General features: G+C 45.7%; 1 protein-coding gene across 3 annotated transcripts in view; it reads left to right on the top strand.

Annotated features, from left to right (window-relative positions):
- LOC126480817 (fibroblast growth factor receptor 3-like) overlaps positions 1-12,879 on the top strand; it is a 421,486-nt gene that overhangs the window by 241,710 nt on the left and 166,897 nt on the right. For all 3 annotated transcript variants that reach the window (XM_050104152.1, XM_050104150.1, XM_050104153.1), the window contains exon 2: positions 12,735-12,851. In XM_050104152.1, coding sequence (XP_049960109.1) covers positions 12,735-12,851 — 117 coding nt within the window. The remainder of the gene's footprint in view (positions 1-12,734; positions 12,852-12,879) is intronic.

The following is a 12,879-nucleotide window of genomic DNA, read 5'->3' as shown; positions in this document are numbered from 1 at the left end:
AGGAGTTCGGCCGCCGCATTGCAAGTCCTTTTTAGTTGACGCCACTTCCGCGACTTGAGGGTCAATGACGGTGGACACACAACACCCAGTCCCGTGCCGGGAATCGAACCCGGGCCCCTGCGTGGTAGGCGGAAACGCTACCGCTACGCTACGGAGGCGAAGCTTCTGAAATGTCGATATAGCGGGAGCCGGCCCGACGGAAAGAAAAACCAACCTGGAAGTCTTAACGAAAGTCGACGAAGAGAAATATTATTAAAGGAAATGTAGAAGAGAAAATTTATTGCACTTACCATCACACACAATAGTTTCATTATTAACATTCTTGGATGGAAAGTGCTGGGGAAAAAAGGAGGAGGAGGAGGACGGCCTACGATGAAGTACTTGGAAGACGTCGAGAAGACGACAGGAAGCGAAAAGACAGAACTGAAGCGACCTGCCAATGACGCACGACAGAGGTTGCATCGCAAAGGCGCCAGCCTTTATAACACGCATGTACAGGGTGTTTCAAAAATGACCGGTATATTTGAAACGGCAATAAAAAGTAAACGAGCAGCGATAGAAATACACCGTTTGTTGCAATATGCTTGGGACAACAGTACATTTTCAGGCAGACAAACTTTCGAAATTACAGTAGTTACAATTTTCAACAACAGATGGCGCTGCGATCTGGGAAACTCTCTAGTACGATATTTTCCACATATCCACCATGCGTAGCAATAATATGGCGTAGTCTCTGAATGAAATTACCCGAAACCTTTGACAACGTCTCTGGCGGAATGGCTTCACATGCAGATGAGATGTACTGCTTCAGCTGTTCAATTGTTTCTGGATTCTGGCGGTACACCTGGTCTTTCAAGTGTCCCCACAGAAAGAAGTCACAGAGGTTCATGTCTGGCGAATAGGGAGGCCAATCCACGCCGCCTCCTGTATGTTTCGGATAGCCCAAAGCAATCACACGATCATCGAAATATTCATTCAGGAAATTAAAGACGTCGTCCGTGCGATGTGGCCGGGCACCATCTTGCATAAACCACGAGGTGTTCGCAGTGTCGTCTAAGGCAGTTTGTACCGCCACAAATTCACGAAGAATGTCCAGATAGCGTGATGCAGTAATCGTTTCGGATCTGAAAAATGGGCCAATGATTCCTTTGGAAGAAATGGCGGCCCAGACCAGTACCTTTTGAGGATGCAGGGACGATGGGACTGCAACATGGGGCTTTTCGGTTCCCCATATGCGCCAGTTCTGTTTATTGACGAAGCCGTCCAGGTAAAAATAAGCTTCGTCAGTAAACCAAATGCTGCCCACATGCATATCGCCGTCATCAATCCTGTGCAATATATCGTTAGCGAATGTCTCCTGTGCAGCAATGGTAGCGGCGCTGAGGGGTTGCCGCGTTTGAATTTTGTATGGATAGAGGTGTAAACTCTGGCGCATGAGACGATACGTGGACGTTGGCGTCATTTGGACCGCAGCTGCAACACGGCGAACGGAAACCCGAGGCCGCTGTCGGATCACCTGCTGCACTAGCTGCGCATTGCCCTCTGTGGTTGCCGTACGCGGTCGCCCTACCTTTCCAGCACGTTCATCCGTCACGTTCCCAGTCCGTTGAAATTTTTCAAACAGATCCTTTATTGTATCGCTTTTCGGTCCTTTGGTTACATTAAACCTCCGTTGAAAACTTCGTCTTGTTGCAACAACACTGTGTTCTAGGCGGTGGAATTCCAACACCAGAAAAATCCTCTGTTCTAAGGAATACACCATGTTGTCTACAGCACATTTGCACGTTGTGAACAGCACACGCTTACAGCAGAAAGACGACGTACAGAATGGCGCACCCACAGACTGCGTTGTCTTCTATATCTTTCACATCACTTGCAGCGCCATCTGTTGTTGAAAATTGTAACTACTGTAATTTATAAAGTTTGTCTGCCTGAAAATGTACTGTTGTCCCAAGCATATTGCAACAAACGGTGTATTTCTATCGCTGCTCGTTTAGTTTTTATTGCCGTTTCAAATATACCGGTCATTTTTGAAACACCCTGTACTTGCGTAAGACGTCATCTATCGCGCCATTGTCGTCCAAGGTGGACAGGTGAGCGGCGTTTGCACGCTGGCCTTCAAGATCACCTCACGTCAATCATCTGGATTTCTCTGTCTGGCGGCATCCCCGAAGTAAAGCGTGCAGCACTTCGATATTGCACCGGCTTATCGAGATTCTCGAAATGACTTGAGATCTTCGAAATAATTCTCAGCTCTTTGGAGAGACGGGTACTGTACTCCACCCAGATGCTCCTACGACACGTGGAACTCCTGCTGTAACAGCAACGAAAGTACAGTATACTGTGACGTGTAGTGCTGCGCTGAAGTGCTGTCCTACTTTTGCTGAGACAAGCCGTGTGTCAAATTTAAGCCCAACTTCATATGGACTTGATTTTAAAAAGTTTAAATTTCACATACACTTCTACTAAGCTGGACAATATTTGATACTGAAGTCAGTGGCGGGTCTTGACTTCACATTCGCAGTTATCTCGCACACGGCTCGGTTTCCGATCCGTCTGTAATGGAAATGTTCTACTACGACATATTCAGTTCACGTTATTTATTGTCATGCACTCTTTGCAGCCTGTGTGTCACACTGTTCTACCCTATTCCGAAGCGTATCACGCCTGTGTGCAGTTACTGTTAGACGAATGTCGACGTTAACGAGAGTGTTCAGGATGCAATCTCCTATTCCAGTCTGCATACTTCAAGAGTTTGGTCTAGGTGTATACCGCACTAAATTGAAGTCGCTGGAGTCATGTTGCAACCCCTTCTGAAAAACGTTCCTCATTATCTTACATCCACAAAATTCGAACGAGAAACAGTGAACACTGCTCCAGAATTATGAGACGGCGAATGTGCGGTCTGCAAAGCCAGCCTACAAAAGACGCTCGCTTATACGTTTTCCTCCGCTCTTCCTCAATGAGTCGTTGCCGCGCAAGAGACTGTTTGTCCCCCGTCTTCCAATATCGCTGAGCTTTTCCTACTGAGCCGGCCATTGTGGCCGAGCGGTTCTAGGCGCTACAATCTGGAACCGCCCGACCGCTACGGTCGCAGGTTCGAATCCTGCCTCGGGCATGGATGTGTGTGATGTCCTTAGGTTAGTTAGGTTTAAGTAGTTCTAAGTTCTAGGGGACTGATGACCTCAGATGTCCCATAGTGCTCAAAGCCATTTTTTTTCCTACTGACAGCCGCAACAATACGTCTGTCGTGAAACACTCCCATTTTCAGGACTCACACGTAACGGGTAGTCATCAATCCCCGAATTAGCAGTTAGTAGTCCTGTGTCGTCTCGAGCCATTGTTGCCATTCTTCGTCCAGCCTAAGACGGTAGCCCCGTGTACGCCATCTGTCAGCCGATTACGAGGTCGCACTAAGTGATGACAACGAAAGACGTCCCCCTCCTCCCGCCCCCCCCCCCCCCCCAAAAAAAAAGAATAGATTCCTCCGCGGGAACAAAAAAAATCTTTGGGAAACAAAGCGCCGTACAGGTGGACCTATCACTTACATTCAGAACTTGTAATGGCTATTGAGTGGTAGCAAGTGTTTCACAGAGCAGCTTGTTGTGAAACCTCAAAATCGTCTCACCGTTACGCAATATTCTCCTTGGAACCCTATTCGAGCGTGATCTCAAGGACTCATACTGTAGTTTAGGGAAACCTCGTAAAACTTAAATCGTCGTTCCACAATGGCACATGATCCTCGATGCTCCTGGAAGCGTCTTAAGCACTGCTCCCTCGCTTTCGGTGGCGCATACTGGTTCTTGTTAGCTACTGGGACAGCATCACTTTCTCTTCTTACGGCGGCTGAATCCGTAAGGAGCATACGATGTCACGCGACAGATGAACTGCACACGGTGTCGTTCTTGTAGTCCCCGTCGCGGTTTGAAAGACTTTAATGTTCGAAATTTATCGCCGACTCAACGCCCTCCTACACGGAAGTCTAGGGCATTACTGGAGAGGTGGCGCAGCTGTCGACACGGCGCGGGAAACTATTCGTGAACACACGATAAACAACCTTAGACAAGGATACGTCCAGCTGAGCGAGTGTAGTCAGCGGAAAGATACGGAGTGTTCGCAGACTAGGCGTGTCCTGGATGAAGTCCTCTGATCGGCGGGCCACGCCCCAGCTGGTGCCGCTCGTGTGCGCACAGTGGATTTGCGGCCGCACGGCTGTGTGGCGGAGCGCGGTGTAGGGTGCGGCCGGTGCCGCATTCGGCGCACATCGGCCGTTGTGAGGCGGCGGGCGTACATGCAGATGCGCGCCGACATGAATAGTGGATGGCGCGACGGCCGCTACACGTGCTGCCAGCCGCTACACCTGCGGCCAGCCGCCGTCTTCACCGCCACCTCTACGTCGACTACACCACCCGCGAAAAACTACTGAATGAGGACCGTCGGCTCTGTGGAGAAGAACGCTAGGCCCAGCTGTTCGGAGCACTAACGGGGAACGGCGTTCCGAGATGTAACTACCGGAAGATTCTTCTTCTGTAGTGGTCAATCCAAGGATTGGTTTGCAACAGCTACAATGGCAGCTTGTCTCCATTCTGTGCATCTTTCAGCTTTTCTCTTCATTTCTTTATTGGTGTTACATCCCACATCTTTCACCATTTGATCCATGTACCTCAGCCGTGGTCTTCCTCTTGGTCTTTTTCCCTCTATGATTGTGTTCAGGTATCCTTTATGTCTTAATAGATGGCCTGTAAATTGCACTCTTCTTTTAACAATGAAACTCCAGAAGCTTCTCTTCTCACCTGCTCTTTCCAGAATCACTTCGTTTGTGACCTTGTCGATCCATTTTATTTTGAGCATGCGTCTATAGCACCACATTTCAAAAGAAATTACCTTCTGCTGTTCCTCTGTCCCGAGAGTCCATGTTTCACACCCATAGCATGCCACACTCCACACATATGATTTCAAAAATCTTTTCCTGGTTTCAAGGCTGATGCTCTTAGATGTTAATATGTTCTTCTTCTCGTTAAAAGCAGCCTTTGCTTGAGCTATTCTACTTCTCACTTCTGCCTTGCTCCTTCCATCCCTGGTAATATTACTGCCCAGATAAGTAAATTTACCAACTTGTTCAAGCAGTTCATTGCCTACATGAACTTGGACTTTCACTTGATCTTCTTTGTCGCATGCCATTACTTTTGTTTTTGCTTTATTAATTCTCATATTATATTCTTCCTCCATAACTTTATCCATTCTATTCAGTAGGACTACAAGACCTTCTTCACTTTCAGCCAGGACAGCTATATCATCGGCATATCTTATCATATCTATTCGTTGGCCATGAATTACTACACCTGTCTGTGAATATTCCCTTACTTTTTTCAGCGCCTCTTCAATGTATACGTTAAAGATAACAGGGGATAGTGCGCAACCTTGCCGGACACCTTTCCGTATCTGCACCGGAAGATAGTTACTAACATTTCTGGGTACTTTCCACCTTATGCAAGACACTGTTTCTTTTTTCACCCAGACGTGTTTCGACACATATGAGTCATCATCTGTGGGTCAAATTTATTTCTGTACAGTATAATACAAATTTTATAATCGTTTATCTACTGTACGCCTAAAAATTGTAACATGTGTATCTTTTATCTACATCTAGATCTACATGATTACTCTGCAATCATGTAGATGATTCCCAGAGTGTTTATCGAACCACTTTTAAAGTACTTCTCCACTGTTCCACTTTCGAACAGCGTGCGGGAAAAACGAACCATTAAATCTTTCCGCGTGAGTTCTGATTTGTCTCTTTTTAATATGGTGATCATCTTAGAACAAATAAGCGCTCGGTCACAAATATTAAGTCAAAATTGACCAGTTTTCAGAATTAAACTAACTGTTCTAAAACATAATAGGTATATAAGACATTACTAAACTAAAGTGTGTACTGACTGGAAAGAGATGTACTTACAAGTCACATTCCAAAAAAATCTTAGCCGGAAAGGCGACGTCATGAAAAGTTGTAAACAAGATAAGATGGCGAGCCGCCAAGGGCTGCTCGTACCTGAGTGAACACGGGTTGCAAACTTTCCGGTTAAGATTTTTTTGGAATGTGACTTGTAAGTACATCTCTTTCCAGTCAGTACACACTTTAGTTTAGTAATGTCTTATATACCTATTATGTTTTAGAACAGTTAGTTTAATTCTGAAAACGACGCTCATAGTACCGTCGAAAACTGGTCAATTTTGACTTAACATTTGTGACCGAGGGATTAGTTGTTCTAATATAATTCTGACACGGTCATTGAACCTTAGCAGCTATGTTCAAAATTATGGTAATCGTTTCTCCCTATATAGGTATGCTCCAACGAAGTTTTTTCACACTCTGAGGAGAAATATGGTGATTGGAATTCCATGAGAAAGTTCTGCCGCAGAGAAATACGTCTTTGTTGTAGTGACTGACACCCCAAATCCTGTATCATGTCTCTGGCACTATCTCCCCTATTTCGCGAAAATACAAGACGAGCTGCTGTCCTTTGAACTTTTTCCGGTGTCCCCCGTCAATCCCACCTGATACGGATCGCACACTGCACAGCAGTACTGCCCAAGAGGACGGACAAGCGAAGTGTAAGCAGTCTCTATAGTAGATCTGTTGCATCTTCTAAGCTTTGTGCCATTATTGGCTTTGGTTTTCTTCCCTCACAACACTATCTGTGCGATCGTTCCAATTTAAATGATTCGTAATTGTAATCCCTAACTACTTAGTCGGGGTTTTTGGTCAGTTTTCGATAGTTCACCTGAAAATTACACTGCTAGAGAAAATGCTTTTTTACAGATCGGTTTTTGTACCCTTTTTTGTCGCTTTGTAGCATGTCTTATGCAAACTAGTCATGAAAAAATTTGTGCATTTTTGAAGCCTACTTTTTATCTTTGGTGCTAGTTATGTATGTTACTGTACTTACCTGTACTTACATTTTTCGTCCTGTTGTGTATTTTTTTTTTTTTTTTTTTTTTTGTGGATATCTTCTTCCACAGCTCTTGATTGCATCTTTTCACTCCGTTTTTATGTAATCTCATTTACTTCACACTTATTTTCCTTTACCACAAAACGTCATTTGAGCAGATACTTGTGCCCCTATTTTCAGTGACAGGTGCAGACAGCTCATTGAGTGTTACTAAAGACAGGCAGTCATAAAGTTATAAGAGCGCGAATAATTTTACATTTGTTTGCAAGTGATTGTCTGCAGTCCTGGTACACACAGAAATCCCCATGACGCAGTACCATAGCAGGAACCTAAACGAAACGGCACGGCCCGTTGATTAAGCTAAATACTGCGAGATAAATCGCTTTCCGCATTTGAAGGGCAACTGAACTGCAACAGTCCACTCTGAGCTGGTGGAAATGTGCGGCATAATGCGCCATCATGTATGGAGAAATCGGTTACAGTGTGGTCAGACAAGTGTGATTGACGGATACGAAGTGACAGATCATTATTCCGTGGAGAACTCGTGATCGCAAGGAAAGTACAAGCCCTGGAATTCGAAGACCAGAGTATCACAATCGAGCTGATACTTTAAAAAGGTGAAGTCAGTCGTGCATCAGCTTTGAACATCTCGCCCGACGTTAAGTGCCCGAAGCGAGGTAGCAGCGGAACTGTCGCAGCAGTGATAGGCCAGTACAGAGGACCCCTTCAGCTGCCCGTTCACTGTTGACGACTGCTGGCCGTACCACTATGACGCCCACACACAAAGGCAAAGCGAGCAGTGGGGACGTGTCCGTTCAACACTGTGGAGAGAGGTGAAGACCTAGCCATCGCCGGACAAAGTGATGTGGACAGTTTTACGGGACTGCCACGGTGTGGAGCTAACACATTACGCTCGTAAGTGGTTAAGTTCTGCGGACACGTACTACCGAAGTCCAATGAGGTCGCGGCAGGTTGTCAAGGCGAACTGTCGCGGGAAACTGTCCGACAGTGTTCTTTAGTTCTGTTCTGCACGTGACAGTCACACGTGCCCCTTCTTTACGCTATCAAACAGTGCCGCAACCCCTGTCCATAAACAGTACAACGGGGTGGAGATCTCTTCTGAACAGCACTTTGCAAGGCATCCCAGAAATGCTCATTAATGTTCATGTCTGGGGAGTTTGATGGTCAGTGGAAGTGTTTAATCTCAGAAGAGTGTTCCTGGAGACACTCTGTAGCAATTCTGGACGTGTTGGGTGAGCCGACCGGAGTGGCCGTGCGGTTCTAGGCGCTACAGTCTGGAACCGAGCGACCGCTACTGTCGCAGGTTCGAATCCTGCCTCGGGCATGGATGTGTGTGCTGTGCTTAGGTTAGTTAGGATTAATTAGTTCTAAGCGACTGATGACCTCAGAGGTTAAGTACCATAGTGCTCAGAGCCATTTGAACCATGTGGGGTGTCGCTTTGTCCTGCTGGGATTGCCCAAGTCCGTGGGAATGAACAATGGATACCAATCGATGCAGGTAATCAGAGAGGATGTTTACGTACCTTAAAAAAATGGCTTAAATGGCTCTGAGCGCTATGCGACTTAACTTCTGAGGTCATCAGTCGCCTAGAACGTAGAACTAATTAAACCTAACTAACCTATGGACATCACACACATCCATGGCTGAGGCAGGATTCGAACTTGCGACCGTAGCGGTCGCTCGGCTCCAGACTGTAGCACCTACAACCGCACGGCCACTCCGGCCGGAGCTTACGTACCTGTCACCCGTCAGAGTCGTATCTAGACGTATCAGGGGTCCCATATCACGCCAACTGCACACGACCCAGGCCATTAAAGAGCCTCCAGCAGTTTGAACTGTTCCCTGCTTACAAGCAGGGTCCGTGGATTCATGGGGTTGTCTCCATACTGTCAATCCACTCGATACAATTCAAAACGAGACTCGTCCGATGAGGCAACATGTTTCCTATCATCAACAGTCCAATGTCGGTTCAAATGGCTCTGAGCACTATGTTACTTAACTTCTGAGGTCATCAGTCCCTTAGAACAGAACTACTTAAACCTAACTAACCTGTAGCGCCTAGAACCGCCTGGTCACTCCTCCAATGTCGGTGTTGATGGGCACAGGCGAGGCTTAAAGCTTTGTGTCGTGCAGTCATCAAGGGTACACGAGTGGGGCTTCGGCTCCAAAAGCCCATATCGATGATTTTTCATTAAATGGTTCGCACGTTGACACTTTTTGATGGCCCAGCATTTAAATCTGATATTTCTAAGATTGTGAACAGGGTTTTGCAAGGCCACCATAAGAAAGATATCTATACGTGTGTGTTAATACTGCTGACTGTTCACCGTGTCATTACTTTTATAGCTTCAGATATGATATCATAGCACTATGGACGACCGTCATTGGTACAATTAACACCATACTGCGTAAATCATATAACCCAAAAATATATATACGGGCTGTATCATTTCTGTGTTTCCCCATTTGTTGACCCAGTAAAGAAGCAACATGGTAGCACCGTCCTTAATATATCTAGAGTGTTTCCAGCAAAGTAGGACTTTAGAGTAGACGGCAGCAAGCGATCCAGTCTCCTCCAGGTGCAAGTAGACCGGATGAGGACCAACTCTCAAGTTACGCAAGCAGTGTTTACTTTCTGCAACCCTCGATACACTATAACCTGTTCTGGCTTGCAAACAAGACCTGTGCTATCTAGGAAGGTTACGAGCTTGATCACACATCGATGTGATGTAACGTGTTTACAAGAGAAGGTTTTCTCCGTGTCGATAAATTTTATACCATTTCCTGTTGGCACGATATAGTGGCTGTTACAGTAACATTTCCAAATATGTCCCGAGCGCTTCTGGGCTTTGAACTAATGAAAAAGCTAGAAAATGGGTTATACAGAAAATAAGTTCCACCCACCGACAAAAAAAGTAGGACATATATCGAGAAGTGTGAAGCAAATGTGTAACAGATGCATTGAGTTATTTATTCATGCAATTGTTGTCACTTGTCAGTCGCTCGTCGTATCTGTGATGAAGTTTTTGGACGCACAGAATAAACGAAACTTCTGTTTAGTGTACAGTTCGAGTGCCCTTCTAAAGCATACTGAAAATTGTGGTTCCTTAAGACTTAAAAGAACTAAGCAGCAACAATTATAACAGCTGCTTTAAAGATCTGCGCTCAAACAATACCAATAGGGCGTTGTTGATGGACACAATTTACAGGTGGTTATGGAAACGCAAGTGATGAATAGTAGACGGCTGCTTCTTTCCGATTACGGCGTCGTGGATTCGCCGCTCTAGTGTGTGCTCGAGAATCGTTGTTTCATGGTTTCCCGCAACAGTTACCCCTCTCCTGTAACTGAAACAAACCGCAAGAAACATGTGCGGGATGCTCAGTACGGGTGTCGCGCTGATCCATGAGAACGCGCGCCCTCACACGGTATGCTCGATCTCTGTAAGCGTCGCAGTGGAAGACCTTTGACCATCCATCTTACAGTTCTGATCTTGCTGCCGGGGTGTTCCGTCTCTCCTGCCACCTGAGGAACTTCTTGGAATCAAGCACGTTTACATTCACGAAAAGGTGCAGACGGATACCTTAACGCCGATTTCACTCCCCGCCGCCGACTCCTATGCCACTGGAACATTAAAGTTGATCGCAAGGTATAAAGAGTACTTCAGAACCGGTCTTGAGGAGGTTAACAGTTGCTAACAAACATTATCATGCGAATATGGTTTCATTCTTTGTAAGGCTGTAGAGAACTTTCTTTCTGGATGATTTAGTAAAAAAATTGGTTAATGATATGCCATAAATTATAATACAAAATCAATTAAAGTGAAACAAGGTCAATGAAATGTCTTATAATCAAATCAGGCGACGCTGACATAATTATATGAGGAAATGAGGCACTAAAAGTAGAAGTTTCGGTGTCTGGACAGCAAATAAAATAATTTCAAATGTTGGGAAGTCTGTTTTGAAGTTGCAGAGCGAAACTTTGATGATAAACTGTTCAGACAGATGGAGAATATAAGCATTTAAATTTTGGTGCTACAGAAGGATACTTAAGATTAAATGGGTACGTTGGATAATTAATGAGTAGGTACTGTATCGGATTGGGGAGAAAATAAATTTATGGGACAACTGAAAGAAGACAGGACACATTGTGAGGCATCGCGGAATCAATTTAGTTATAGAATGAATTGTGGGAGATAAATGTTGTAGAGGGAGACAAAAGCTAGAGTACAGAAAACAGGCTCAGGTGGATGTAGGCTACAGTAGCCGTCCAGAGGCTTGCACAGGGTGGACTTCCGTGCTGAGCTGCATAAAACCAGTCTTCGAACTGAAGACTGCAACAGCAACAACAACAACAACAACAACAACAACAACATGACATGAAATAAACATCGCGTACTACCCGACTACGACATTACTGCACTTGGACTCTCGCGGCCGTTATCGGAAATACGTGGCGAAGTTACAGTACACAAGTAAAGTGATGACCAAGGAAAACACATCGAACTGTGAATGATTTCAAAACAGTTGTGCTTATACTGTCAAGTGGTTCAGCGCATCCTCGTGAAATATCACAACAAAAACTTGTGTCAAACAGATCGAAGCGGCCTAACTTCCACATGCAATACCACTATTGCGATCGACTAATGATGTACACAGGGGCGTAGATGCTCATGAATCCGGAACAGGCAAATTCTGCATTTTCTTACAAGTGGAACGAATGGCTCTACTTGATCTAAGAAGTGCCGTTAGAAGAGAGTGTGGCTACTTTTGAAAATGGAGCGAGAGCTCTAGGCTGCAGTGCGCGGCTAGCCCCGCTGTCACTTGTGTTCACTTGTGGGCCGTCCCGTGTCGGCGGTGGTGGCCTGCCTCTGGTATTTAGACGGCACCGCACCTCTCTGGGCTGTCATGTCTCTTGCAGAACTATCTAGTGGACCAAATTAGCTGGCTGACAACATAACTCTCCGCTATTTGAAATAGTCGGCCGCGAAATATACTTACAAATTGAACAATATTCTAATGTTGCAAACAACAAAGATATATTTGTGTTCTCACGACACCAGACTTCAACAAAATCCTAATTTTTCCTGGTTTCTAAAACGTACTCATTGGGAGCATTTGTGGTTGGTTAACACGACATCTCGGCAAAGATTTTCTGTCAGCCCGTGCGAGAGAGATGCTACAAGGTGTTTGACGTACGACGTGACGCTGCAGGGCTGACTGCGTTGCCCACATACGCTCCAGCCCATTCCTCCGACTCGGTTGGCATATCTGTTTTAGCATACTGCGGGTAGGCGAATCAGGAGCGATCTCGGAAAGAAATGCGAAAAAATCGTAGCGCAATTTCCGTCACTATTAGTTCCCACTTCCTTAAGGTTCAGGTGATCACAGGTTGTTTTTCCTATGCAGACTGGAGCGCCAGTAGCTTTAACTCGCAGAACTGTCCACAAACCCGAACTGAAACCTTACAGAGTAATGGCGTTTCGTCGACTGATCTTGAATTCGAGAGGAGAGAGAGAGATTCAGATCTTCTTCAGAGTTTCCAAGCTAACCATTGCAAAGAATGGGACATGACCAGTTTCTTGCACCATTCATGTCCTACGCGACTGAGTCGGTTTAAACCTTAACATACCATCTTTCCTTCTTAACTTTCCTACCTTGTTTCTTGGTGAGCCATTTAAAATAATGTTTTGTAACGATAATAGGAATTCAAAGACAGCATACAACGGTGAGCCTAACATGTTCCACCTTGCTGTGTGCAGGGCACCGTGACGGTGACAGCGCCATGGCGTCGACGTTGGGACGATTAGCGCTGGCGTGCCTGCTGTTGCTCGCGACGGCGGTACAAGCGCGTCCCGCCACCAGATACATCCTGCTCGGTAAGTACGCACTTCCAACACCGTAGTC

This window comes from Schistocerca serialis, chromosome 5 (assembly GCF_023864345.2).
Source record: "Schistocerca serialis cubense isolate TAMUIC-IGC-003099 chromosome 5, iqSchSeri2.2, whole genome shotgun sequence".
Lineage (NCBI taxonomy): Eukaryota > Metazoa > Arthropoda > Insecta > Orthoptera > Acrididae > Schistocerca > Schistocerca serialis.
This window is presented reverse-complemented; position numbering and strand designations above follow the sequence as displayed.